Source organism: Osmerus eperlanus, chromosome 12 (genome assembly GCF_963692335.1).
Source record: "Osmerus eperlanus chromosome 12, fOsmEpe2.1, whole genome shotgun sequence".
In the NCBI taxonomy this organism is placed as follows: Eukaryota; Metazoa; Chordata; class Actinopteri; order Osmeriformes; family Osmeridae; genus Osmerus; species Osmerus eperlanus.
The window spans coordinates 15983285-16011170 of NC_085029.1; the positions used below are offsets into that span (position 1 = coordinate 15983285).

Below are 27886 nucleotides of genomic sequence, written 5' to 3' on the forward strand. Positions count from 1 at the left end.
ACACCGAACATGGTGCGGATTGTTTGTTGTCTGTGGTCAAAGGTGGAAGGATACAAGCCGTGATTAACTGTTCACACTCTCTCCCTCTCAAGGGACTATTTAACGTCAACTAAGTTGGCATGGGATGCCACGTTGCTATGCGAGAGCATCGTTGAAACCTGTGTCGTGTTTCATTTGACCAAAACATGACAGATTAATTTTGACTTCTAAAGTCAATTTCTTTTTTAACGACATCCCATTTATTTCATCAAGGTAGGCTATACCTCTACTTAGAGGATACAGAACAGTTCAAAGACATCATTTCTCTTTATTAACACACGTTTTTAGTTATGCACATGTCAAGATTTAATTTCAGGCCCAAAAGCATTCTTACATCAGCTTAAAACATGGAACATTTATGAGAGTGAGTGTGCTAACCAAAGGCAACATTAACGCAGTGGCTTTTAAACATTGTAATTGCTGTTTGTCTCTCAGCACTTTTAAATTATTAAGTATAGAAATAATGAATCGCCTTTTCATACTTCATATTTCTTGCTATAACCTTTTACTGACAACACAAAACCATGTCATTTTACGGTTTTCTGTGAATTCTATATGTAGGCCTACTGTATAGATTAAAATCAACTTCACTCTCGGACTTTTTCACCTTTTCATTACATATTCACAATATATGTCCTTAGTTATTAGTACGTAGCAAGATTGTGTACATATGATATCTATGCACTGCACTGCAAGAGCACTTTGTTAGAGAAACCATAGGGCATATAAAAATATGATGTACTGTAGGAATTACACAAGAACCTCAAACAACGAAAAAGTATAGGCTAAAGAAAAAGAAAACAGACGTGAAAATATGTTAAGATATGCACTGCCTTAGTGCTTACCATTTCCAAAAGCATTTATCTTTCTTCAAATTCGGTATATTATGTTATATTATATATAACATAACTGCTGCTGAAACCTTGAGCATAAAATAATGTTATAACACACCGGTGTGTTGCTTCGTGCATTGACACAAATTACGTCTGCAGAGTTGAGAGCAGCAATCATGCCCCCCTGTGGCAACATCTTGCACAGCACTAACGTCACACTGTCCAGTGTTCGGGATGTGCAGGACGTCAGAGCCTGGCTGAAGACTACCACGAGAAGTTGACACAATTTAAAAAAAATATTAGAAAAATTCAGTAATAGCTAGCGTTTAAAATAATGATCCTTATTTTTGAAATCCTTTTAGTTAAATGACACGATAATATTATAACACAAGGAATGGATTTGGTTAAGGAGAACCAAGATTATTCTAAATATATTTTCCCTCTATTTAGTGAATACTAAGGCCTAGAACAAAGGGAAGATGAATGACCTTAATCAATCCAGTGCTCAGTTTCTCTTGTATATACAGTTCATGGCTTTCGAGATAATGTGAGTGAACCCATAATTTCCCACTTCGGCAACTACCAGGCGACAGGAAGTCCATGCAGGACTACCTCCCTCCTCAGGACCAGCAGAATAGAGGGCCCGACACACAGACGAGAAGTTAAAAACAACCGCAGAAAAACATCAGTATCACCAGCCCAGTCCAGACACACACATACTCATCTGTGTGAGCGCGTGACTCCACGCCGAGTCAGTCATCATCCACCACCATCACGTTCCCATTCAGCTGGTACTCGATGGTGGTCCAGTCAAAGATGTTGCCCTTGGGGACATGGTGGCCGTAGTGCCAGGCCTGGACCTGGCTCCTGGGGAGCACGTAGTCCCACATGTTGAGGTCGGTCACCTCCCCCACGAAGCTCTGCACAGCCTCCAGGTCCCCCAGGTGCTTGTCTGGGTCCTGCCCCAGCAGGACGGTGCCCTTGGGCCTCACGGTGTGGCCGGGCTTGTACACCTGGTAGGTGCTGCGCCGGCCGTCCACCCAGAAGGCCGACAGCCCAGAGCTGGACTCCCAGGTGAGGCACAGGCTGGTGCGGAAGGTGGAGATGGGCGGCAGGTGGAAGGAAACGCCGTCCCCGCTCAGGTAGAAGGAGACACGGCCGTCCTTCTCGCGCCACACGTTGAGCTCGTCGTAGTCGGAGGTGCGGTAGGCGAAGAGGATGATCTGACGCTCGCCCTGCAGCTCTGTGGCAACGCGCATGCACAGCGTGAACGAGCGCAGCTCCATCTCCTTCTGGGGCATCAGGGCTACGAAGCTGAAGTCTGTCTCGTAAGGGAAGACCAGGACCTTGCCACCCAGACCCACTGGTACAGGCCATCAGCACACACACACACACATTTGTTTTCCATCAGAACTGGCACTGGCACACATCGACATAATCCTTTTTCATCGTATTTTCATATTACAAATAACAGTACAGGTCCATTTGTGACACCATTATGCTCACATTATGCTCAAAATCATTATGCTCAATATCATACCTTCACTGGCTGAACACATGCCAAAGAAGCACAGTATGAGAATGCCAGCAACCTTGTCACTGCAGACACTCTTCCAAGACAAAGCAGACAAATGACAAACTATTAACAAAAATACACACTGCCTCTCTCAATACAACTAGCTCTGCTGCCCAAACACCAATATCCATTGTTCAGCAAATTGCCTATCATTGTCAAGCTTATCTTGGCTACAGAGTACTTTGTATTGGAATAACTCAAACATAAAGATAACATTTCTTACCATGTTTATTTCTCCAGAGGGCCTTGTGATGGTCACTCGGTCAGGCTGGCTGTGGTAGTTATGCCAGGGAGTCTGAGTCCTCTTCCCTCCTAGCACAAACCATGACATCAGCTCAGCAGCCCTTTACAGTGACAATGGGTCGCGTGGCTTTGGAGCTGACTGACACTGGGGTGTCTGTCTGACAAGCAAACACACACACACACTTTCATCTTTGGTCATGTTCGCCTCAGACAGACACAGTGTTGTTGCCAGGAACAAGACATGTGAAGGCAGCAGTGTTCAGGTCAGCCCTCATGGGACGATAAACTTGGACATCTACATTTACATTACATGTAGTCATTTAGCAGACGCTCTTATCCAGAGCGACTTACAGTAAGTACAGGGACATTCCCCCGAGGCAAGTAGGGTGAAGTGCCTTGCCCAAGGACACAACGTCAGTTGGCATGACCGGGAATCGAACTGGCAACCTTCGGATTACTATCCCGATTCCCTCACCGCTCAGCCACCTGACATCCACCTGACATCTACACCTTTATGCCGCGTACCTCTCTGAGACTAGCTGAAGCATTTTCCATTTGTTGCATTCTAGATAGTTTTTTACATATTTATAATATGGACATTAGATTTGAGAAAAGAACAGCACAAGTCTGATGTTTGTGTTATCAACATATCTACATTTAATACAGTTGTTTTTTTTCAAGCTCTCCATAGTTCCACTAAGCTTCGACTGGTTCCATGAAGAAGAAATAAAATCAGAGATCTGCAAGCAAACATATTTACATAGCCAGCACCTTCAACCAAGCACAAACACACCTTTAGACAAGAGGAAGTAGAGATATCTGTTAACTACTGGACCTGGGCAGAGAACAGTCTCCTTGAAGGGATGTCATGCCCATTTTAAAGCCCCTAACCAAGAAACTGTCATGTGGATTGTCCTACCTTTACAGCATATCTACCTAGAAAGCCGAAACAAGGCAGAAGATTTTCCAATTTAATGAGTAACCCCAAACCTACTGAAAACTCTGCACTGGTTCATGGAAAAGGCAGTCGTTTTTAATTGCAGTTCTTACAAATACTTCCTTGACGGGTGTAACACCTTTCTGATTGGTGTACATTATGGAAGTAGAATTTGTTTCAAAAATAAAGGTTGAGGGGAGAACAAATTCAATCACTGTTGCTAGATGTCTACGACTGTTTGCTTGTCTTGGTAAAGCACATCTGAGTCACTTCACACTCATCTCCATAGGTGCTCAAAGCCATCTTATGTAAACAGCAGTTCCTCCAGCCCAAAACATTGTCCAAGCTCACAGCCCACTGCCTTCCTACAGCATTAACATTACAGAATATTTCCCAAAGCAGCTTCCAAGAACTTCAAAAATCAAGCAGAAACAGGAAAATAGATCTCAGGAGAAATTAAATTCATTAGACATTTCAATAATGAACCAAATATAGATGGGACCCCTTATATTTCTGTTCCAGCTCACTTAATTTTATACCATTCATAACTCAACCTAGGATTATGAAAACAATGTATTTTTTGGTGCTAATAATACATACAACTTGAAGACTTAAACCTATTCACTTTTACTGTACGTTTGCATATAGTACATTCAACGTAGTATAATTGTCTGTTAACCGGTACTGATATGCAATGAACAACATTCTAGTTCTGTTGGTGACTATGTGATGCAGACTTCAATTTGGTTAGTTAGTTCTTCGGAACCCATTCCAAAACAACATTCTGCATTTAAAATGAATTACTCTGGATTTGTTGAAAACAGCATTTTGGCATCTGGGTCATGTCAACATGTCTTAGGGAACCAACACAAACTGAGGGAAACCATTAGTAATAAACTAAGTACAATACATGCAATTCCCCCGCGCCCCCCCCCCCAAAAAAAAAACTACTAAATTAAATAAACAATACTGGATGATGAGCCAAACAAAAGGCCAATATGTTTCAGCAGAATATTGATGGTTATATCAGACAGAAAACTGGTATTTGTACATAGAGGGAGTTCTGAAACACCTGAGTGCAGTGTGATGTGTTCAGAGAGGATTGTGGCACTGAGACAGTAAGACAGACACAGACAGACAGAGAGAGAGAGAGAGAGAGAGAGAGAGAGAGAGAGAGAGAGAGAGAGGGGGAAAGAGAGAGAGAGCGACAGAGAGACAGAGAGAAAGGGAGAGAGCAAGAGAGAGAGAAAGAGAAATGGGGGTGGGCGGGTTTTCCTTCACCATGGGGGAGTGCAAGATGGAGAGAGAGAGGATGGAGATGACACAACATTAAAGGGAGAGAGAGACCTGCAGAACAAGGCTCTTAGTTGGGGGCACAGAGGATGGACAGCAGACACGAAAGAATGGAGACCTAGAGACGATGGCTCCCGTTAAGGTAGTCCATAATGTGACCGTCAGCCCCTCCTGCATGTGTGTGTAAAGTGCATATCCGGTGTGGGGGGGGGGGGATCCAGGGTTCGAATCCCCTCTCTCCAGACATTCCTCCTCTTCTCTGCAGGCCAGTGGAGGTCTGCAGGAGCCCGGAGCATAGGTGCTCAGTAGTCCTCCACCCAGCCGTTCTCCTGGATGAAGGCATCGATCACCTCCTTCATGGCCAGGTTAGGGATCAGCTGGTCCTGGGTCAGAGGACTCCGAGTCACCGGGTCGAAATGTCCCACTCGCTTCAAAAAGAAAGAAGATGTCGTCATCCGCGCTAGGCGCATGTTTCTTTGATGCTTTGAAGTACTTGACGTGCTCACTGGTTTCCATGGTAGCTTACCTGTAGATGCTCCTCGATGTCTTTGCGGTCGTAGGTGATGCCACTAGGGGTTATGCACGGCTCCCTCATCAGCTCGAAGCTGATCTTCCCACAAAGGTAGTCAGGAATCTCACGCTTCTGTGGTGATGACACAACATGTCATAGCCCTCTGCATGCACTCGTATGTACTGCATCCAGTTATCCAGTTAATAACTCAAGTCAATTTATAGCCTTCCTGTAACCAAGTTATAGTACGGAAGAATATAGTACGGAGCTTCACTGCACTCGTCAAACTAACCTAAAGTAAACCATGCTAATGTTAAACAGTCTCTGTGACAAGAAGCCTTACTGGTGCATTGTTGACTAGCAACTGCATGACAATGAGCTAAGTAAGCTAGGCACCAAAGACAGCATAGTTAATTTGCGACTAACAAGCAACTGGAGGTATCGGTTGCCGTAGAAACAGCTTGATCTAGAAAAAGGAGATGGATGCGGGTATATTCTAACAATGGCAGAGACGAGAGCCAAAATGTGGGTGTTGGTCAGGGGAACAGTAGACAGGTGAAATATGTTAAAACACAGCCTAAAAACTCCTGTGGCAAAGTCAGGTTAAACTGAACAGTACATAATAACTACTGCATTATGTTATTATTTGATTAACCAGGCTTTGCTTGACGTAAAGACATGCATAGTACACATTTCTGGCTCTACTAAAGAGCTGGCCCATAACACTAACACACAGCGTGAGTCATACACACTTACTTTTCTCTTTTCGTCCACCTGAGAGAAGAGCTCTTCCATGTCCTTAAGAAACCTATCCTGCACAGGACAGGTTAGTAGGTCAGTTACAGCGCTCACAAATGTCAGTACAGGGACGCGACACAAAGGAATACCAGAGGATTCTTTTCACACAAAATGACCAAGCCGAACTAACATGTTTCGATTTGATCTTGACAGCGTTGCTTCCATTTTGATTGTCCTCCTCCTGTTTGTCTTCCAGTTCCCTACGGGGGAGAAAAAAAAAAATTATATTGAGGAAGACATACAAATACCCTGCAGGGATAGCACAAGTTCAACTCAGACAACAGAACATAAAAAGCCAATACATGTACGTTTTTTCGAGAACGGATTCATATCACACAAACACACAAACGCTGAACCCTTTTCTAAATATGACTGGTCTCCCTCACCTCTCTTTCTCGGCCAGGATGAGTTTGGTGAGATAGGCGTGCAGTTCGTTCTCCTGGTTGATCCGTTTGTCTTCGATGCTGTTCCAGCGTTTCTTCTTGGCCATGCGCAGTGCGCTGGGGATGTCGTCTCCGAAGTTCAGCCTCTGCTCTTTCGCCAGGTTGTAGGCTGGGGAAAGGCAGAGACAGCACGGTACAGTGAGATGCCTTGAAATTGCAGTCACACTAACATCAAGTCACAAACGTGAAGAAAATAAAATCCTATATACATAAATAAGAGCATTTCAACTACAGGTTTCCAAATAGCTTCAATAAGGTTAGACTTCGAGACTGCCTTTCAGTAGACCTCTAGATATTCACAATGGATGTGATGGGAAGACGACCTAGTACATTCCAGATAGCTGACAAAGAGAAGACGACAAACACGGAGACGTTGTCAGTGTGTGGGGACCGAGATCCTGTCACACCTCTCTGCAGGTTGCCGATGGCCTCGTCGTAGTTCTCCAGCTCCAGGTGACACTGGCCCAGGAAGAAGTGTGCCTTGACCGACTGGCTGTCCAGCTCCAGGGCGTGCTTACAGTCCGACAGTGCCTTGTCATGCTGCTGTAGCTTGACGTGGCACAGAGCCCGGTTAGTGTAGTACACTGCCACTGAAGGATTACGGTTCTGCACACAGAAGGCAAACAGACAGACGTTCGTTGTAGTGTCTTAATTTGACTTTAGGTTACTTTAAATCTCAGAGAACAGGTTAATATGGCGAGAGTTCGTTCAACTACTGTGACGCTAATTTAAAGAAGGCCCTTGTGATAGAAGACTGAATTGGGCCAGGACAATGTACAGCTTTAAATTAGTAATACTCACGATGGCTTTACTGTAGCAGGTGGCCGCCTCTTGGTATTTGCGGCAAAGGAAAAGCCGGTTACCCTGTTCTTTTAGCTCCTGCGCCGTGGAACTCTTTTCTGGGCTGCCCGCCATCTTCTCCACCGGGTCCGCGGCGCCCGCTCCGCCCTGCTTCCCTATCCTGTTCCCCGTTTCTCCGGCTGGCTAGCTGACAGGTTGAAGACCGTCCTGTCACTTCTCTATCTCACACACTAGACGAAAAAGAAAATATTTAAGCTAAGCCTTGTTGACGCGTTGCTGCAATGCACCTGCATTGCGTTGGGAAATTGTGGTGAGGTGCAGTCGCTGTGGCAACTCAAAAACACCCCATGAACGTGCACCATCATCACATCAGCATCCCCATATCTGTGGGCCAGCTAACTGCATGTAGCTAGCCAGCCGACTAGCTTACGTCAAGACTTGAAAAGAAATAGCCGGAGCTTTTAGCTGGCTAGCTAAACATTAGCAAACCCAACCCCCTGGGGGAGAAACTGCAAAAAATTGCAGAGGTTTGCCACTGAGTATTAGCCAACTAATATAGAGACTAAAGAGCTCTATTAGGTGCCGTTTGCTAGATAAATTACCTGTCGGGGTTCCTGTAAACACTTTAGTTAGCTAGCTACTGTACTGAGTGCAACACGACGACTATTCTGACAATCAGGCAAGCCAAGGCTCGTTTACGAATCCCTAGCCAGGCTACCTGTCTAGTGCTAGCTAAATTGTTTGCTTGGTAGAAAGGCACACAAAAAAAACATATTTATTTAATAGTTTACCGTTGCTTGCTTAATAGGGTAATTGTTGGCTAGCTAATCCGAGCTTTAATTCGACTGACACCAGAAACACTTGGTAGCTAGATGCATTTATCCTTATTGAACATAAGGATAAAACAAGGCCCCAAATGTAGCTAGCAAGAGAGCTAAGCTAGTCCACAGACTACAGGTAGCCTAGAGCTACTGTAGCAGAAAAACACTTCGTTGCAACAACCCAGCGGCTGCGACCATCAAAGCTAGCCATCTACGAGTCCACTACGTTTCGCTCTAAAGAATGCTACTTTTACGATGCCGACCACTAAAACGCACCTTTTATCACCTTACCTTAGGAAATTAATTTCACATTCAGATGACAGAGATGTTGGAATATTTCAATTCTTATTAATTGATTAGCTTTTCCCACCACGGGCTGTCATCGTTTGTTGTTATACTGACGTCATGTCCTTTTAGACGGAAGCCTACGAGGTTCCTGCATTTTAGCAAAGTTGAACCAGAGCCTGTTTAAGGATATTAGACATTCTCTGGTTGAACATCCTTAACGTTGCTCAGATGTCGTTCAGAAAATAGCAATATACATCGAGACAAGTATAAAAAGGAATATATTTAGAGAGAAGAGAATCTGTCTTTATTATTTCTTTACGTACTCTTGAGGATTTTAGGAATATCACTTCAAATTGATGCGATCCTAAAGTCCACAAGAGGGCAGTATATGTCCCCAGATCTATAAACGTTTTTGAAGTCGAAAAGAGCTTTTTGTTTTCAAGAAAAGTTTGAATCCTCTATACTATCTTTGCAAAGTTTATTCACTTTTTTTGTTCTTTTTTTTGGTACTGTGAATGAACAGATGAAAATATTGCCTATTTTCAGGCATCACTGTAGCCCTACAAACCCTTGTGAATTTAAATGGTCAGACCTATGTTAATGTCCATGGCATTACAGATCTCAGAATTAAATTAAAGTTCTCTCACTTTGGTGCATGCACGGGGGTTGATAAACAATCAAGAACATGACAGGACATGACCAAGGCTTAGACCAAGCCTAACCCATCTACTCTCTCATCCACTCTTTGCAGACATACTTTACAGATAGATACACTGAGCTATAAAAGATAATGTTGTCTCTCTGGGTATCCACCAGGATTGTTTACTGTAGGAAGAACATTCAGGTTTACTACATTTACATTTAGTCATTTAGCAGACGCTCTTATCCAGAGCGAGTTACAGTAAGTACAGGGACATTCCCCCCGAGGCAAGTAGGGTGAAGTACCTTGCCCAAGGACACAACGTCATTTTGCACGGCCGGGAATCGAACTGGCAACCTTCAGATTACTAGCCTGATTCCCTAACCGCTCAGCCACCTGACTACCTACTAACAGGGGAATTAGCCTTGGTATGACAAGGGTCACTTTCATCCATGCCCCTAGCCTTGGTGTTACAGGGCAGGAGGGGTGCACAGACAGAGGGATACAACGTATGATGGCTGGGATAGAGGATGAAAGAGTATGGTGGGTCTGCACACAGATCAGTGGGCGAGGATTAGGGTCCATCCCTTGAGCAAACACACTGATAATGTGTGAGGGGTCGTTAAAGCGGGGGGACCAACCAGAACTGCAGACCCAGCTGTGTTTACCCAGAGCCCCCAGTCTGGCCATGGGATCCCCTGGTCCCATATCCCCCCACCCACACACCCCCCATGCCCTCAGCCATGGGAGAGGGGGGGAAAGAAGACCACAGCTGTATCAGAGTATTACTCATGATCACCAGTTTATCCCACAACGCCAGGCTCTCACACATAGCTGCATACCAGTCAGCACATAGATGGACGGAGGAATGCCAGCAATGACTAGGATGTAGCTAACTGTCAGACCTCAATGTCAAACACTCTCACTTTCACTCTCACTCTCACGCTCTCTCTCTCTCTGTCTCTCTCTCTCTCTCTCTGTGTCTCACGCTCTCTCTCTCTGTCTCTCTCTCTCACACACACACACACACCTGTAATTGCAGACTTGGTTTCCTTGTTTGGTGTGCGATGACTTACTAAATATTTTTTTACTCAAAAGTGTTTGTTCCCTACAGTATGAAACACATGACATGGGCCAAAGGCTTGCTAAGTCCACCCCCTTCTCTTCCATTTCTTGCCAGCGTCCAACTGCCACCCCTTCCATTTGCCAATTCCCCCAGCTGGCTAGGCCTTCAGTCACCTTGGTAACACCACCAGGAAGTTGCCCAGGCTTCACTGGCACAGCTGAAAAGATGTCACTTCCTGATTGATTCTCCTTTTCTCTGTCTCTGTGTAGCCTTTTGGCAGTGGCCTTCCTCATTCACCGCCAAGCTCAAACAAGAGAGGGAAGGGGAGCACACTCTCCTTATCACTGAAGCGGTGTCCAAGTTTAAAAGGGAAAGACAAAAGACTAATTATATGGCTTTGCCTTGTAACAAGGATTTCGGCTCATTCTCCGGGGGAAACACAAGATATAGCCAGGACTCGCAGTGCAATGTTATAAAACCTTACTAGGAATGGTAATTAACAAATATAGCCTACTTGGGCAACAGGTATTGGACAATGTAGTGCAGGCTGATGAGACAAGCATGCTGACGTTTGAGTGATGAGTGAATATGCATGCGGTTTCAAGCCTCCTTTTGGAGAACATTAGAATGCACCACTAATCAATGCTGACACCGAAAAGGCAGATGGGCATTGTTCTCCTGTCTGGTCAGACTGGCCAGGCCCTGTCTGAGGTGGACATGCCCAGGCTTGTTGTGGTGGCATGGTCAGATTAGATCTTGCGTGCCCCAAGGTACCATGGCCATTGATTGTTGTTTTAAGCCAAGAACAAGATAACGATTTTGTGAGGCTGGAGGAGAATCCTACCCCTCACTATAATTGACTTCACTAACAATTGATCTAAAAACGGTTTGTTGTTAATCTTATTTGAAGATTGTCTCCAGTCTGTTTAGTCTGCACCTTTCTGTATTATCAATGGTCTTGAGAGGAGGGGATCAGAGGGTTTAGATACTGTTGGTTTAAGTGCTGATTTGTAGGCAACTGTGAAGTCCCTAATGACATTGTGTGTAAAATGGGCCACAAATATAAAGTTTGATTTCATTTTAACAATAGCGTTACAGTATAACACAGTATATTTTATATTTATCGTAGTTCAATGGGCCATTCAGTCAACATCCTGACACAGATGTGAAGGGAAGTGTGAGGCTGTGTGAGGCCAGGGCCTTCAGTGTGTGTGACACCTAAAAGGTCACAGGTCATACACACACCTCGGTGGGCCTGATTAAGCTTCCTGTTCGGGGAAGGGGTGTGGAATAACATCTGTCCTCCTGGCGCCCTCAGGGAAAGATACATCAACGTCTTTAACTCAGATAAACACACACACACAAACGCAGAAACACACGAGCACCCCAAAACACATTCATGCTTGTCCACTTCCAGAAACGGTCAGACCTGTCCTAAAGGCTCAGAGTTCATGGATTCAGACTGTATTTGCCTGTACTTGCATAAGTACAATAAGGCAGTAATACAGTAGAAAACAGGGACTAATATAAACATAGAAAAATACTATCTATAAACATTTAAGATTAATACATTAACCTATCTGAAAGATGGTGTCTGTTTCAAACATGTAATGTACATTTAATAATACAATTTTTATTAAACTTTTTTTTTTTTGAGTTGAATAAATTGAATAAATACAAGTTGAATAAATTCTTCTTGTTCTTTAATTCTAGGTGTTCTTCCTAGAATCTTTCACACCCAGGGGGGTTAATGCTGCACCGCCCTGGACTGGCCCCCCACCCTCTCACCTCCACCCTGGCTGCTTTGATGGATGTATGGTGGCTGGGGGTGTGGGTAACGGCTCCATGCCATGTATCACCGGTGGGGGAGGTGTTTAACAATTAAGTTTTTGGAGGGAATTCAAAACTACTGTGTCAGACCCAAGGGAGATGTACCCTCCCCCTCCCTCCCAACACCCCCATGCCCCATAAAGTCATCCTGTCTTGGGGTCACAGTCCCACCCCTCCTACCCCAGCCCCCAGTAACCTCCTCGCAACCACCTCCCCCCAGTATAATCCTAAAGAGCTTAGCCAGACAGAAAGGGGGTAGGGGTTAAATACGTTTGTGTGTGTGTGTCGGTATGTGTGTGTGTGTGTTAGGAGAGGCTAGACAGAGTTCTGAGGTAAAAGAGGAAGGAAGGGGTATCCAGGGAGAGGCAGGAAATGGCTGACACAATATCTGACAGCACATTCCTTTACAGTAGACTCAATAATTGTAAGCACACGCACACTCACTCACTCACTCACACACACACACACACACACACACACCTGTATGTTGGTGCACATAGAACGAGGGACCATGTTGCTTCGTATAAAAAGTATAATTTAACTATCAGCTCTGCAACGATTCACAGTCAGTACAGACACTTTTATCACCTCATATCTCATATTGATGATTCTGCTTGTTTATGGGTAGACACAGATGGAATTTTGTAGAACGCAGCCAGCGGTTGTTAAAATGATAAGTTTGGTACTCCTCTCAAGTCTGAACACTAGACTGTCGTTCCCTGGTTCCCTCCACTTCTAAATTGTCGGTCCAGTTATGTGTTGTCATGTAAAGTTGCTGAAAGCATCTCTTTGTGGTTCAAGAAGTGTGTAGTCGGCGAAATCCAAATTGGGCGGTAATCAGATCAGTGAAAAGAGTTTGACGGACGATCAGTGACAAGCACTGGACCCCGGAGAACGTGAGGGTTGCCAGGGGTCAAGGCTAGGGGTCGGAGGTCACCCTTTCAAAGTTGCTCAATCGAAGGGTCATTAAATCCCATCTTTGTGCAATACCGCAGTGTGGAGCGGTTCCATTGGATGCCCTCATATTTTCCAGGATCGACAAGCTTCCGTAGGCCTCTGCAGGCCTCTGCGGGCCTGGGGTTCAAACAGTGCAGGAATGGGCTTCTCCTCCAGAACCTAGCTGGCTGGCTGGCAGGGGGGAAATTGGTTTAGGCTCACGCCTGTCCCTCAAAATCTATTCTGAGCGAGATCAGAAACTAGTAGATCTAAATAAGATGAATATACACTGATGAATAGTTTAATACAGCGACGAATGGTCAAATCAGCCTCCCACAAAATGCTGCATTCCAGTGCATCAATGTGAAATACAGGTCCATTGAAACTTGGATGGAAATCATAATCATAAAGTTTTTCAAAAGCATGTTTGAATGGATTCAAACCAACTATTTCCAAGAACTGGTTTCATGTAAGCTATTTCTGTTAACATTTTATGTAATTTCTTGTAAAATGTAAAACTCAAAAAGTCAAGTTGCTTTTACAATCCAATTGTGTTCAATCAAGTCCATGAAAACCACTGAAATTGGGCTTAACTGCACAGAAGAGTAATCCACAGAGCGGCCTTACAGCCCCCAGTCCTGGTACTTTTTATTCACCCTCTGGATGCGTGTTATCTCATGTGTAAAGTATGTCGTCTCCGGGGCGTCTTGTCTCATCTTTGTTTTCCAACGCCTGCCGTCCAAATTTCCATCACAAACATCTCACCCTGGCTGACCCAGAGGCACTCTCTATGGAAGAGGCTGATTAGGACCCATGCATGTGCTGATAGACCCGAGCTAAAGCCTTAAGTCAGGGCTTTGTGTGTGTGTCTGTGTGTGACAGAACTGAAAGACAAATGCACACTCTTCCAATATGGTCTGTAATTATTCACAATTTCCCTCTCCTTTTCTCTCCTCTGTGTCTCATTCCCTCTTTCTCTCCTTCACTTCTCTACAGACAGTGTTCACGGCGCAGACACACAGTCCCGCTACATTCAAGAGTCGTTCAGTCGCAGGACAGAGTCTGTTTTGTCTGCTCCCTCTCTTGTACTCTTTCGACGGCCTCGGGATCATTCACAGAGAGAGCCAAATGACCACATGGAGCTGTGAGATAAATATTTAGCGTTCCAAAGATGCTTTACAGAATCTTAAATTCAGACAGCCAGTAACTGGTCACTTCCGAACGTTTAGCGTTTTAGTAAAAGATTTAAAGGTGGAAAATGTTTTAAAATTAAACAATATCATTCAAAACCAACCTTATTTTTTAATACATAAAAAAAAATACTTATTGACACTGGATTTGGTTATACTTTCGTTTGGTTCTAGTCATTGTGGCAACAAGTTAGTTTAAAACCACCAAAGTCAGTTAGTTTTAATCACACCAAAAAGACAGCCGTTAAAGAGCAGCCACACCAAGGCACTCGGCACATGCCAGCTATGGCATGTTGTTTACATTCAAACGGATGTCAACGTTGCCAAGACAATATAAACAACCCCCCAGTATGTCCCCAGGGCACAGGTGACATGATACCCCCATGGGGAGAGATGAGTAGAAGGGGGGAAGTGCTGGGGGGGTAGGAAGAGGGAGGGGGCAGTTAAATGATGGGTGGACACCAAAAATTGGCGGTTCCCTCAAGGGGTTCCCCCAACAAAGAGTCTACATTTGCAACAGATGTGTTGGTTTTTAAAAGACAGTCCTGTCGGTCACCAGAGCAGGGCTCAGGTGTTGAGAGACCTCGGCAGAGACAGCGTCTCTTGTGTGATGGCATCTCAAAAGGAAACATGACCAGCGCACAGATAATACCAAGGTCACTGAGAAGGCTGAACAATTCTCTTTGAAGTATAGATTATGCAGCATCTGACAGTCTAAATGGTTCTGGATGCGGGATATTGCCAAATAACAACCACAAGACACTAATCAAATATATTAATACTCAATAAAACCTAATATGAATACATGAAACTGTTAAGTGAATGTATTTTCTTGGAAATTTTGCTGAATATTGTGGAAACACACATCATGGAAATATATGTGGCTGTATACTTCTGCTCATATCACAACAACAGAGTCTGTAACCCAAGAGAGAGAAATGGGTGAGTGAATTGTCTCAGGCGTAATCCTATCTGTAGACAGTTTCATTATACTGCTGATGGGAAAGTGGGGGGGCTGAGAAAATTAAGGCTTTTGGTGCAGGCGAAGTTGAGACAGGGTATATGTATGTGTGTGTGTGTGTGTGTGTGTGTGTGTGTGTGGTGGGGGTGGGGGGGGGGGGCTGGCATGTGTCTATTGTCTGAACCTACCATTGTATGGATCTTTAAAAATGTGTGTGTGGTGTGTGTGTGTGTGTGTGTGTGTGTGTGTGTGTGTGTGTGTATGTTGGCTAATTATGTGGTGTGCAGCCATGGATGAACCCTCGAACACAATGCACAGAGAAGTCAGAAGCAGAGAGCAAGCTCTGGAGGAGGGGAGCTGAATGTCTAACAAGACTGCAGAAGAAGAAGACCAACCATGCGTGCAACACATGGGCGAACCTAAACTTAAATGTGTGCAGGCCTTGTGACTGAATACATGGTGTGTAACTGCTTCTGTTTCTGTATGTGTGTGTGTGTGTGTGGGTGTAGGAACCAAAGCCGACGAAAAGACATTTTGAGTTTTGTATTTTCTAAATGTTTAAGTTTACTGTGGTTTTACGTCCAGGCTACAATGAGGGGGTGTGGTTTCCTTCTACACAGATAAAAGGGTGTGGTTTTCTAAGGTAAAGGGGTGGGTTAGCAGTAACGGCGGAGCGAAATGGTTTTTTGACCGTAAAGATAACGTGAAGTTTGTAACAAGTGAGTACCAAGAAAAAAATTGGAAATAGTTTTCATTGTGGGATCCCGTCTGAGAGAAGCTCGGGGAAATGTTTGGTTAAGAATGAAAATAAAGAACCGATTCAACAAATAACGAGTCAAGACTAACTGTGCCTACTGCTGACAGAAGTGGATTTGATACACAATTCGAATTTGCCACGACAGTGGGTGTGGAGGGGGTGTGTGGTGTCTGTGTGGCTGTTTGTGAGAGAAACATAAAGAAAGAGAAAAAAGAAAAACTAAGGCAGAGGGAAAATATGTGGTCTAACAAAATGACAGTAACGAATACCTCGATATTATAAAAAATATCAACAGCGTAATGGAACACCACCTCAGTCAGCGATGCAAACGAGACACAGTTAAACTTTGTCTGTTGTCTTGTGTTGCTACTGATGGTGTCCGTAGATCTGAAAGGCTCATCTTGACCGCCAGAATATACATAAATTGTTCTCAATTGCATTGTATCTCAAATATGCTCTTTAAATAGGGGTGTAGGTGGGGGTGACAGATTGCTTAGGGCTTTCTATGGACATGTTAAACACCACAGCCATTGTCAGTTTTGGAGGGATAGTGGTTCTTGAATTTCCCTCCAAGATTATTCAGCCAATCGTAGTATACTTATGCAAACGACTGATTGATTGATTGATTCCCTGATACCTAATTATAATGAAAAACAAACCACAAGAAGATGTATTTTACATTGACGTGCCCGTAAATGCCCATATGAACTAAGCTACAATAATGACTGTGTGAAACACGGTGTGACTTTATTATAACTGTTTTGTTGTTATTCAGGGAAGAAACCATTCAGCATCTGATTAAACTGCTGTTGAATAATGCATGTCTCCCAGATTATATCGTTATAATTCCAACACTGACACAACTCTGCTTCTCAGAGATCTCATTACATAGTGATAATATCAATGACAGGGACTCAAGAAAAAGGGCTTAACCGCCAAAAAACTTTTGTCCTGACTTTCATTGTACAAAAACAAAGTGTGTGTGTGTGTGTGTGTGTGTGTGTGTCTGTGGAGGAAGAGGGGTGGATACAACCCTGGCAACATCTGTCTTGCTATGGCTAATTGTAAAACATTCTACCTATTGTCAGTTTTGGAGGGATACCACTCTTAAGGTTTCCCTCCAAGATGCTTCGGCCAATGGTGGACCTCGGGGTGGAGGTGGGGGAGGAGTCAGAGACTGGAACACCTCTGTCTGACCCCCAGCTGGACTCTGACAACACTGACCCTCAGCCTAGCATCATTACTGTTGTCTACTATAGCATGGCAATAGCAGTTTACTCTTGTGTGCCACTGTAAGTGGTATAGGGAGTTGTAGTTTTTCAGTAAAGGCTAATGATCCTCATAAACATACAGTGGTGGTCATGGGGGGAATGTTGGGTGTTGGCTAGGCAGGGGGTGGGGTGGGGTGGGGTGGGGTGGGGTGGGGTGGGAGGTTAAAAGTCAGAAGACAAAAGTGCAGTTCCCTCCAAAAACACACCCACCATAGCCCACACACCCCAACGACTCACCACACAATATACTCACCCCTAACTCACACACACAGTTCCCACACGCACACACAGACATTCATATAAATATAAAACCACTTTCCAAAATGGATGTTGGAAACATCATCAGTCCTAAATAGTCCACCATGTCTCAATCTCTCTCTCATCTCTCATACACACACGCATACACATACACACACATGAAGAGTCTCTCGTTTGTGACTTTACATTGATTGTCATAAGTCAACGTCTGTCTTCTCTGCTGACTGGCCTTTGAGGAGACCCACCTCACAAAGACTGGCTCTTGTTTGCCCTGGAGCTAAAGCTCTTCTTCATGTGCTCCTCAGCAGTGAGGAATGCCAGAGCCAGCAAGCGACCGTCAGGGATGACTGCTGTTCTGTTGACCCTCTCCTTTTGAAAGCCCATTTCATTTCAATGATACTATCGTTATCTGCTTACACTGTGAGATAACAGAACATAGACCACCCTCTCTCTGTCTCTCTCTCTGTCTCTCTCTCTCTGTCTCTCTGTCTCTCTTTCTCTCTGTCTGTCTCTCTCTCTCTCTCTCTCTCTCTCTCTGTCAGCTTCGTTGTCTCTCTCTCTCTCTCCTTCCTTTTCTCTCTTGTAGAATAATATATATCTCAAGCTTGATCAATATTTCTCTTTAACACACTGCCAATGCGGGTAACTAAACAGTAGTTCTGAATGTCTGAACAACATACACAGTTCAACATACACAGTCTGAACAGTGTAAAATACACACGTCACATCTGGATTGATACTGTCTTGATAATCGTATCTATGATGGTAACATACTCTCTGGACCTTTATGAGAAATATATCCTTTTTTCATTGAAGTTTTATTGAAGTTTAGTGAAGACCGTTAAGGCTAATTTGAAAGAAAAATGACTTGACCACTCCAGATAGTAAAGACCACTTTCCCCTCCCCCTCCTCACACCTGCACCCTTCTTCCCTCCACTTCAGTAATGAAAGACCCTCAAGGGCACCCAGCTGTGACCCCTGACCCTTGGAGCACTAATTACATTATATTTCTAGACCAATCCCCTGAGCTGTCTTGGCAAGGGCCGGAAGTGAGTCTATGTTTACGTTAAGTCACTTGGGTTGAGTGTAAGGTCCATGAGGCCCACCAGTGATTGGTTCATGCTAAATTCCTTCATCAACACACAGGATCTGAGATAAATGAATTGTTCCTGATATTTTGAGATTAAATGTTCCTGGGTTTACTCATGGAAACAAGAAGTGAAATGGATCTTTCTGCATGTTTTCCCGTGTCAAAGATTTACGTGACAGAGGATGTTGAGTCTTGAGTATCATGTTGAGTGTGTATGGTAGTATTGTGGTGGTTGAGCTAAATGGTGCATTACCTGTTTATGAGAGCTAAGTAGCATTCTCAATGTCTCTCTGTGCGGTTCCAGCTGCGTTTGCAATCCACACCCACTCTGTGTTTATCTTTTAGGACTCTCGTAGCTTTGACTGTCCCATTGGGCCCTACACACACACACACACATAAATAAACAAACATGCACACCAACTACTCCTACTACATACATACACACACACACAAACAAACACAACCCTTAGAAAGAGCAATGAGAGACAGGTGTTGGTTTTCACATAGTGCTCTCATAGGGGCTTGGAGGGGAAACACAGTAGTTTGTGTGGGATCCCTGTGTTAGTGTTTACCACAAGCCTGCCCTGACCAGCCAGCCAGACCCGAAAGACGGTCACATGACTCTGAGAACAGGACAGGAGCCCCTCACCTGCTGCTGATGGGAAGACGCCCGCCTCGACGATCCCACGACTCGCTCGGCTCGACGATCCCACCCCACTGAAAACCTGCAGGTTCACGTCCACTCTCGAGTTTCTGTCCAGAAGGACACATTCCCAGGAGGACACATTCCCATGGGTCTGATATGATCTTCGAAAGATTTGTTCTATTTGTTGCAAGAGGACATCCTATAAAACATGAATTTTAGCGGAATGTGCTTATTTAATGAGTACTGTTTGAAAGATGAAATATGCACACACACAAACTGAACGTATGCATGCACAGTACAGCAGTCACACAGATCTGGACAAATCTGTCTTCTCAATCATTGTGTCAATTGTACTACGAGGTAGTCCACAAAGTAGGCTTTCACAGTCTTCGCCAATCCCTGCAGGTTCCTATACATCAGAGCCATCCAGTTCCTTTGAGCAGCACTGCACTGTAGCCCAGGGGCTTTGATCCCAGAGCAGGTCACCAGGTGAGGTCATCCATGTCCCCAATCTCGACCTACCTGCCCGGGAAAGCCTAGTCAGGACCATGAATGTGTGTGTGTGTGTGTGTGTGTGTGTGTGTGTGTGTGTGTGTGTGTGTGTGTGTGTGTGTGTGTGTGTGAGAGAGAGAGAGAGAGAGAGAGAGAGAGAGAGAGAGAGAGAGAGAGAGAGAGAGAGAGAGAGAGAGAGAGAGAGAGAGAGAGAGAGAGAGAGAGAGAGAGAGAGAGAGAGAGAGAGAGAGAGAGAGAGAGAGAGAGAGAGAGAGAGAGAGAGAGAGAGAGAGAGAGAGAGAGGCCGGGAGTTGCTACAGAGTCAAGGTTCCGTAAACGTAAGTCACACTACCCCGCCAGTCCCTCCTATGGCAAGCACACACACATACACACACATACTGACACAAATACCCTCTCTTTTGTCACACACAGCAGCATAAATAAACCAAACAAATATGCACAGTACTAACAGACACATACCAACTCTCGTATGCGTACAAAAGCAATGTTTAAGGACACTGCATTCTCGGGCCAGTGAGAATGCTCTGAACACAGATACAGACAGACAGAGTCTGAGAAAAAGTGTGGGAGAGAGAACTGTAAGAGAAAAAGAAAGAAGGGTAGAAGGTGAAAGAGAGAGATACAAACAGACCTTCCTGAACATCCTCTGTAGATAGAGCACAAAGTCATAGCAAAATTGAAATCAAAACACATCCAGCTGCCCACCTGTTCAGGTCTGCTTGTTAGGGTCAAGCTAGTTTACTGCACACCAATTTAGTGATGGCTGCAATGCATTTTGCGTGGATGCTTACATGACCATATATGAATGTTGGTACATGCACACCGATGCCAAGTCATGGTCATGGTGTCATGGCTAACTAGGTTTAGGTACTAATATATTCATTTCTCCAGGACTCCCGTTACCCCCTACATCTCTCTCTTTGAAGCGCTGGGGCTTTGAAATTCCCCGGAGCGAACAGGGCTCCGTGCACTGAGACAATAGCACAGCTAGATGTCTGCACATGTGTCTTTGTGTTGGTTTGAGTCCTTGTCATAACTCCGTCAGAGTCTAACACACACACACGCATGCACACACTCTCAAGTCGCACACAAGCTCACTCGCTCTCTCTGTCTTATACACTCTCTTTTCCCCTGCCACTTGCGCACACACGTACATTCAATGTCACTGTTTCACTTCAGTGAGATGGATGGCAATATGAGCACAAAAGAATATTTGATTTGGTTATAATACCGCCACATGAAAGAGAAGCTCAGTAGGGGTGGGGGAGAGAGGGCACTACCAGGGGGGCACCCTCCAACCCTTCATCATCATCCTCCTCGGCCTCTCATATCTCCATGCGCGTCACCGTAAATTGAGAGAGAACATTAGTAGAAACATACGCATGCATCTCCAGATGTAATTAAGAAAGTGCTTTCTTCAAATCGGCTTGACACCCGCATGCGGTCCATGGATAACAGGTCTTTCAAAGGCCAAGAATAGTAGCTTATATCGTACTTTTTGTCGGAAGGAAATAGCCTATAGCCTACGATTTCAAGACCGATAGGCTAGACTTTTTATTTGAATACACTTTTTGTAAATCTATTTACAATTTTATAATTAATAATTAATAACATATGTTTATGTTATTGAGGTTTAATTAATTCATCAAACATAGTATCTGTATCCTCTGCTGCTAATGACCTTTAGAAAGCTTTTATTCTTATCATCATTGCTATCTACTTTAAACATCGTTTATTCTTGCATACTGATAGACCATTCTTCTCGTCACGAGCGATAGACCACACCCCTCCCCCTCTTCTGTGTGAGTGGTTTAAAGTTACGACTCTCCAACTCTGATTGGTCGGCGAACTTTTGCTTACTGTGATTAAGTTCGGTCCTCTACTTGCATTAGTCACTACACCGTCCTACAGTCGAGATAGAAGTATGGACACTTGATAGTTTAGTCTCAGCTAGCAGCACAGTGTTATCTTATCTTATCTGTTAGAGCGGGAGGATAACCAAACTATGGAGATAGTGAAGTACAGCCATTTACGGTTAGATTTATAAGTGACTTGCACGCGACAGCTTCTTTGGAATAACTGTTACTTCTAGTAGTTGGGCAGCAGACTACTCTTAACGTGCTTCTGCACGTCTTGCTCATAGAGGAGAAAAATGACCGTTTTTTGGAATAACAAAATGTGGATCGTACTGTTTGCCATTTTTGACTTGGTAGTGGCAAACTATTCTGAAGACCAGTGCAGTTGGAGAGGAAGGCAAGTGTGACCAATAATATACTGGATAAAATCTATCTATAATTAAAAACCTAGACCCAGAGTAAATTGATTTTCTGTGATTGTACATTTGTGTGCGTGTTCTACCTTGTTGATGGTGAGCATTCCTGAGTGTCCTCTAGGCCTAGTTGCTAAAAAAAAGTTAGGACAGGTCTCTTTTATAGGCTAATTGAATATTTCTCATGTGCACCGTTCCAAACTATTGCGCCCTTACTTGTCATGATGAGACCAACTGTGATGCGCAGACTATCTTAAAGCTAAAAAAGTAATTGTTAAATTTTTACTTGCACATTTCAAACTTAAAAGCGGGTTTTTATTTCACCGCAGCTCTTAAAAAATCTTTAAAATTAACGCCGACTAATGCTTCAACCGTAACCGTTCCTTTATACAAGTGTCCAGTAGGAGGCGCTTTCTCTTAACCATGAAACGTTCTGATGCCCAACTACGCTCAGATTTGTGAAACGTTCCTATTTTAATGTTTTCATACACCAAAGCTGCAGTGGAAAATCGCTAATCTGTTCCTTACTTTTGGTCAGAATCTTTTGATGCTGCAAGTTCCCCAACCCCAATTAGCCACATCTAAAACCTTTCCTAACCACAAACCCTGCACCATTTCCTTCATGGTTGGAGATAAATAGCATAATTTCCCATAGCTGGTATGCTGGTGGTCACTGAAATTGCTAACTCTGTCTTAAGCCAAGGGTCATGGCAGGGCTGCTTGTAACACGGTTCTCCCTCCCTCCTTCTTCACCTCCTACAGTGGCCTTTCCCAGCAACAAGGCAGCGTGGAGCAGATCTCCCTCCACTGTTCCGAGGGTACACTAGACTGGCTGTACCCTAAGGGGGCGCTCCGCCTGACCCTGTCCCCCCGCCTGCCGTCAGCAGCGGTTGGGCCTGGGAGCAGCAGCTCAGGTCTCATCACGGCCTGTGTCAAACCCTCGGAACACTTCCACGGGGCGCAGCTGTACCTGGAGAGAGATGGCGTCTTGGAGCTCCTGGTGGGGGACCGCCTGGAGTCTTCTCCCCCGCCGCGGGTGCGCTGTTTCAGCCGCCTGCCCGGGGAAAGGGTGGCCCTCTTCCTCCAGGCCACGCCGCACCAGGACATCAGTCGCAGGATTGCGTCCTTCCGCTATGAGCTGAGAGGGGATTGGACGGCGCGGCTGTCACTCGACTCCAGCCCAATCAGCAGTGAAGGTGAGAAGAATGAGACAGGAAGTGAAGGAAGACTTTTTGGCTCACAGTGACGTTGCCAAAAAGGGGCCATTTGAGGTCAAATGAAAATAGAAAGTTATATAAATAGGCTAAGTTTCACCTTTAAAGACGGTGCAATATCAGATGCTCTCATACAATTCCATAAAAATTTATAGTTAGAAAAAAAAAACTACTTTTGCATAATAGAACAATGAATCCTGTCACATTATTTTCCCAAATCCCTTTGGAAGAGGTTTCTCAACAGACTTTTGGGGGCTTTTAGGAGTTTCCACTGCCCAGGCAGAAAGTAGGAGAATGTATCCAAACTTTCCCTGGAGGCATGCAGATCTTATCAGGCCTCTGGTTTAGGTTTGAAGGGGGTGTAAAGGGAAAGAGAGAGGGAGGAGGGGAGGGCTGTGGGACAATAGCCCAGTATGTGGGGCCTTCTCCAGAGTCCAGAGGCCCTTTTCAATGGGGGCAGCATGAGTATTCTGGGATTACTGCCGTTGCCGTGGCGACCCAAAGGCCTCTGCCCAGCTGAGATGCTCCCTTCTTTTGTTGGACTGCTCCTCTGTTGGAAGTATATCCCCCCCCCCCCCTCCACTCACTCCCTGAAACACACACACATAGTCTGGCCGGTTGGGGATAGGGGGAGGTTTGCTATGGCCCAAGGAGGAAGGAATCTCATTTATCAAGAGTTTTTCACCAAGAAGCAGAAGGGGGGGAGGGGGAGGCAAAAGACCTTTCTCACAACTACAAGGCCAGCAGAACTTTAAAAAATGTTCGGGTGTTTTCCCCTCTCCCTGTGGCATCAATGCAGCCATAGTTTAGCGGTTGGTTTCGCTTCAGCCTCTTTCTTGTGGCCATCTGCAGTTCCTTTTATGAATCTAAAGGACTGTTCTTCTGTACTTCCTTTCCCTCTGAAGTTCTTTAAACTGATAAACAGCTGTGAACGAAGCTACCGCAGTCCAGTAGGAAGGGAAGGCTCTTGTGAAAAGTGGAAGTGGATTTTTTTTTTGCCCCTTTAAATCCTTTGAAGTTATAAAGCCCCCTTCCTCCACCACCACCCCTGTCTAGTCTCTGTATTGACGAGGTGTGACTACAGACACCCTCGCTGGCTTTAGGGAGGAAGTTTCATGAGGCGGAAAGATACGTCTGGATCGAGGTCTCTCACACCTTTAAGTTTTCACAACCGTAAAAGTAACAGCTGTCTGCCATTCCACTGCGGTGGGTCAGTGTGGGGGTGTGTGCTTGGGCTCCAGGTCTGGTTATCCCCGTCACGTGTCGCCTGGGAACTTGATCTAAAGCTGTTGTCCTTCATGTCTGCTACAGGATATGTTTGTAGATGATCGGTTTGAAGCCCTGCACTGTTAGAGCTTTCAAGGGGAGAAAAAAAAAAGAGCTTTCAATTAGTAACTTCAAGCTAGGCCTGCATGGCCTTCCATACAATACGGTGGTAAATAAAGCCTAAAAGAGATACTAACGTAGTGATTGTAGTTTCGCTAATTAGTGAAGGTCGCTGACTGACTCCCTCTTTCTTTTTTCCCTTTTCTCTCCCTCCCTCCCCCCTTTTCTCTCTCTCCCCAGGTGCTTGCAGACCTTGCAACAACACAGAGATCCTAATGGCTGTCTGCACCAGCGACTTTGGTGAGCTCTCCCTCTTTACTACCCGGCCTCCTACGCTAGTTCTGGTCATATAACAATAAAAACTCACAGTACAAAGACTGTGTAATGACCCCCCCGTCCCCCTCCCGTCCACTCTATGGCAGGTTTAGTACATTTATTTAACCACCAAATGGTGCCAGCTACCTCTATGCAGCCAAAGAACGTAATGATTTTGTGTCAGGATTTCAGGAACGTCGTGTCTAATCAGCTTAAATGCAGAGGGGTTTTTTGGGGCCAGGTTTAAAATTGGGGCGACAGTGCTCAGATCCGAATCCTCCCACCTTAGGTCTACTTAATGTTTTCAGAGGTCAGAGGTGAAACAGCACTTCTTTATCCTCTCCAGTTCCTAGAACCCCCCTCCTTGGGGCACAGTGGTGGACTAATCCCAACCTCACTCCCCCCCCCCCCCCCTTCAGAGTCAGAGTAGTGGACTAATCCTTGTGGCTCTGATTGAGCTGTAACCTGACTGTGGGCCGGCCCCTCTTGGCAACTCAAAGTCGGAGGGATTAAAGATTAGCCCCCACTCCCCCCGTATCCCTGTGGCTATCCCAAGTGAGGTCCTCTGCTGGCCTTGGATATAACTTCAGCTGTTCAACAGTCCTGTGAGATTTTCCTTGCGAGCCACAAAATGTGTATATAGATCTATCATCCACCGCAGTACCCCGCCCCAAATGATTCATGTATTGCGATGCTTTACATGATGGGCTGTTTGTGTAGTTTGATCCAACACTGAGCTGACATCGAACTGCTCCTTTCTCCACAGTGGTACGAGGGAACATTCGGGCGGTGCAGGAGGATGAGGATCTGCGGGCGGCCGTGATCAAGGTCAGCGCGACCCGGGTCTTCCGTCAGAAGTACGCCCTGTTCACTGGCGCGGGCCGTCTCACCCAGTCGGGCGAGATTCGTACCCTTCTGCAGTGTGGGGTCCGGCCTGGGCCAGGCAGCTTCCTGTTCACCGGCCGGGTCCACTTTGGCGAGGCGTGGCTTGGCTGCGCCCCCCGCTACAAGGACTTCCAGCGGGCCTACACCATGGCCAAAGAGGCCCAGGAGATCCCCTGCGAACTGGATGTGGATTGAACCGACTGGAACTTGAGCCTTCAGCTTTCTGTAACACTGAACCAAGGCTGGGAGGCAAGCCTGTTCGCTGCACCCCCCTGACCTCCCGCAACCCTCAGACAAGGGTTGATGTGTGATGAAGCCTGTAGTGTGCAACTGTGGGAAGATGCCACCATGATGGCTCCAGTGGATCCTGCCCTGTAAAAGCATGGAGAAGTTCCCTGTCTGGTTGCGTAGCACCACTCCCAGTGCAATATGCCATGTGGTTTACGAAGACCTACGAAGGTGTGAAACAGGCAACATGGTGGATTGTGGCTCCAAAGCATTTGGCATTGGCAGGATGTTAGGAATTTCTCCAGATTTCACCGTTTATTTGGTTCAAATGTCCCCAATAGAATGAATGGCATGACTTCAGGTCCATTTGTGATTGTGTCTTATGAAACTCAGGAAAATATATGAGAAGTTTTATGAAGATTGTTATTAATTGTTGAACTGAAATCCAAGTGTTTAAAGGCTTCAAAATGGCCATCAGTGTTTCGCTGTTTTGAATTCATGAACAGTTTAAAAAAAGTAATTGCCATGATAAATGCCATGTATCTGTAGCTATCATTGAGAGACCATTCTCGATGTTACTGTTCTTTATGCAGAGATGAAGAATAGGTATTCTTTTGAAAGGTTGTCATTGAAAATATGAATTTGCACTGATTAGGGAAAGGGACTGATCTGGAAAGCCTGGTTCTGCAAGCACTGAAAACCAAATAAAAAGCAACTATATGTAGCATAGACGGGCGATAAGAACGTAATATATGACCAGACGATGCTAGCGCATAATTAGCGCTAGGCCAGAGCTAGCATAGCATGTTTGATGCTAGCGACGCTTGGCAAGCTAGTGCTGAGAGCACTTTCACATTTGTAGCCAACTCTGAGATTCTTTTTCTCTTTGTACACACAGGGTCATTCTGACTCTCAGATCCCTGTATAAAGATGTTATAAAAATGTCTATGATGAACGTTTCAGCATTTTCATTGCTTGCTGTTGTGTTACGTAATTACGTTATACTTTTGGTTGCCATGCTATGTCTGCAAATTTGTTATATTATTCCATTTGACTTCAGAGATTTGGTTTGACAGCGTTCATTCTCGGTCGACCCATTACTTTGCAGCACTGTTGCCAAAGCAGCTATTTTGTCACCTTTTGTATGTAATTTTCAACAAAACTTAATGTTGTATAAACATAACTGTTAATGGGAGTTCAACTGGGAATGATGGTCCAGTGAAAAACTACAATGTGTCAGACGTTGTTGGTCAAAATATGTCTTTAGTTATTTTCATGCAATAACAACTACACTGCCATGCCTGATAAATATATGGAATATACTCTTTCCAAACAACAAGTGCATTTGCTACATCTGGACTTGGCTAGCAAAAAAAGAGAAAAAATGCACGATTCCACTGCATTGGTTATTCAACTGACTGTCTTAAGTGCACTATAGAAATGAAGGGAAAGGGTTAATACCAAATTAACATGTGCTGGAGCGGTATGTTAGAATAAAAGCTATACCGCCATTTTGTGTGATTTTTGTTTTTGTTGTTTCAATGTCTTTTATGTGTTTAAAAAAAAAAAAAAAAATCAATGTAAATATGTAAATAAGATATTCTAGGGGAAAAAAACGTTATTATGGAGGTAAACCATTGTTTGGAAATTGTCATGTGTAGGCCTATGTTTGGCCATATTAAATTGTTGAAAAGAACAGATGTTTCAGTCTTCATTTTCACTAACATCATACGTAAAAATGTCGGTCCTTTCTCACATAGTTAAATAACAAACAAACTTAAAACATCTCAGGAATCCAAACCGCCGTCATAACTCAGTGTCCAAACATAGAAAAGCCCAGTCCCGGATCTCTTAAGACCCAGAACAAACGACTAACGGGAGAGATAAACGAAAGCGACTGGAGATTT

At 44.7% G+C, this 27886-nt stretch overlaps 3 protein-coding genes across 5 annotated transcripts; 1 reads left to right on the forward strand and 2 right to left on the reverse strand.

The window, feature by feature from the left end:
* Positions 1–288: 288 nt before the first annotated feature.
* On the reverse strand, positions 289–2800 carry crp1 (C-reactive protein 1). The gene is made up of 3 exons (XM_062474512.1): positions 2672–2800; positions 2413–2482; positions 289–2235 (listed from the first exon to the last, which is right to left on the reverse strand). Exons 1-3 carry the CDS (start codon positions 2777–2779, stop codon positions 1625–1627), a joined length of 789 nt encoding a protein of 262 aa, XP_062330496.1. The 5' UTR covers positions 2780–2800; the 3' UTR covers positions 289–1624.
* A 1439-nt stretch (positions 2801–4239) lies between these two features.
* On the reverse strand, positions 4240–8710 carry stub1 (STIP1 homology and U-Box containing protein 1). Of its 3 annotated transcripts, none has more exons than XM_062474510.1 (8): positions 8587–8710; positions 7475–7704; positions 7081–7279; positions 6617–6782; positions 6361–6430; positions 6189–6245; positions 5448–5564; positions 4240–5349 (listed from the first exon to the last, which is right to left on the reverse strand). In XM_062474510.1, the coding sequence occupies exons 2-8, from the start codon at positions 7586–7588 to the stop codon at positions 5224–5226; spliced, it is 849 nt and encodes a 282-aa protein (XP_062330494.1). In that variant the 5' UTR covers positions 7589–7704; positions 8587–8710; the 3' UTR covers positions 4240–5223. The 3 variants fall into 3 exon arrangements, with proteins under 3 accessions (XP_062330494.1, XP_062330495.1, XP_062330493.1); XM_062474511.1 differs by having other exon boundaries at positions 7475–7661; positions 8587–8708; XM_062474509.1 differs by lacking the exon at positions 8587–8710 and adding an exon at positions 8266–8443.
* A 12916-nt stretch (positions 8711–21626) lies between these two features.
* Positions 21627–27671, forward strand: metrn (meteorin, glial cell differentiation regulator). Its single transcript, XM_062475213.1, has 5 exons — positions 21627–21830; positions 21861–21995; positions 22774–23207; positions 24792–24851; positions 25633–27671. The coding sequence occupies exons 2-5, from the start codon at positions 21895–21897 to the stop codon at positions 25944–25946; spliced, it is 909 nt and encodes a 302-aa protein (XP_062331197.1). The 5' UTR covers positions 21627–21830; positions 21861–21894; the 3' UTR covers positions 25947–27671.
* The last annotated feature ends 215 nt before the right edge of the window (positions 27672–27886 follow it).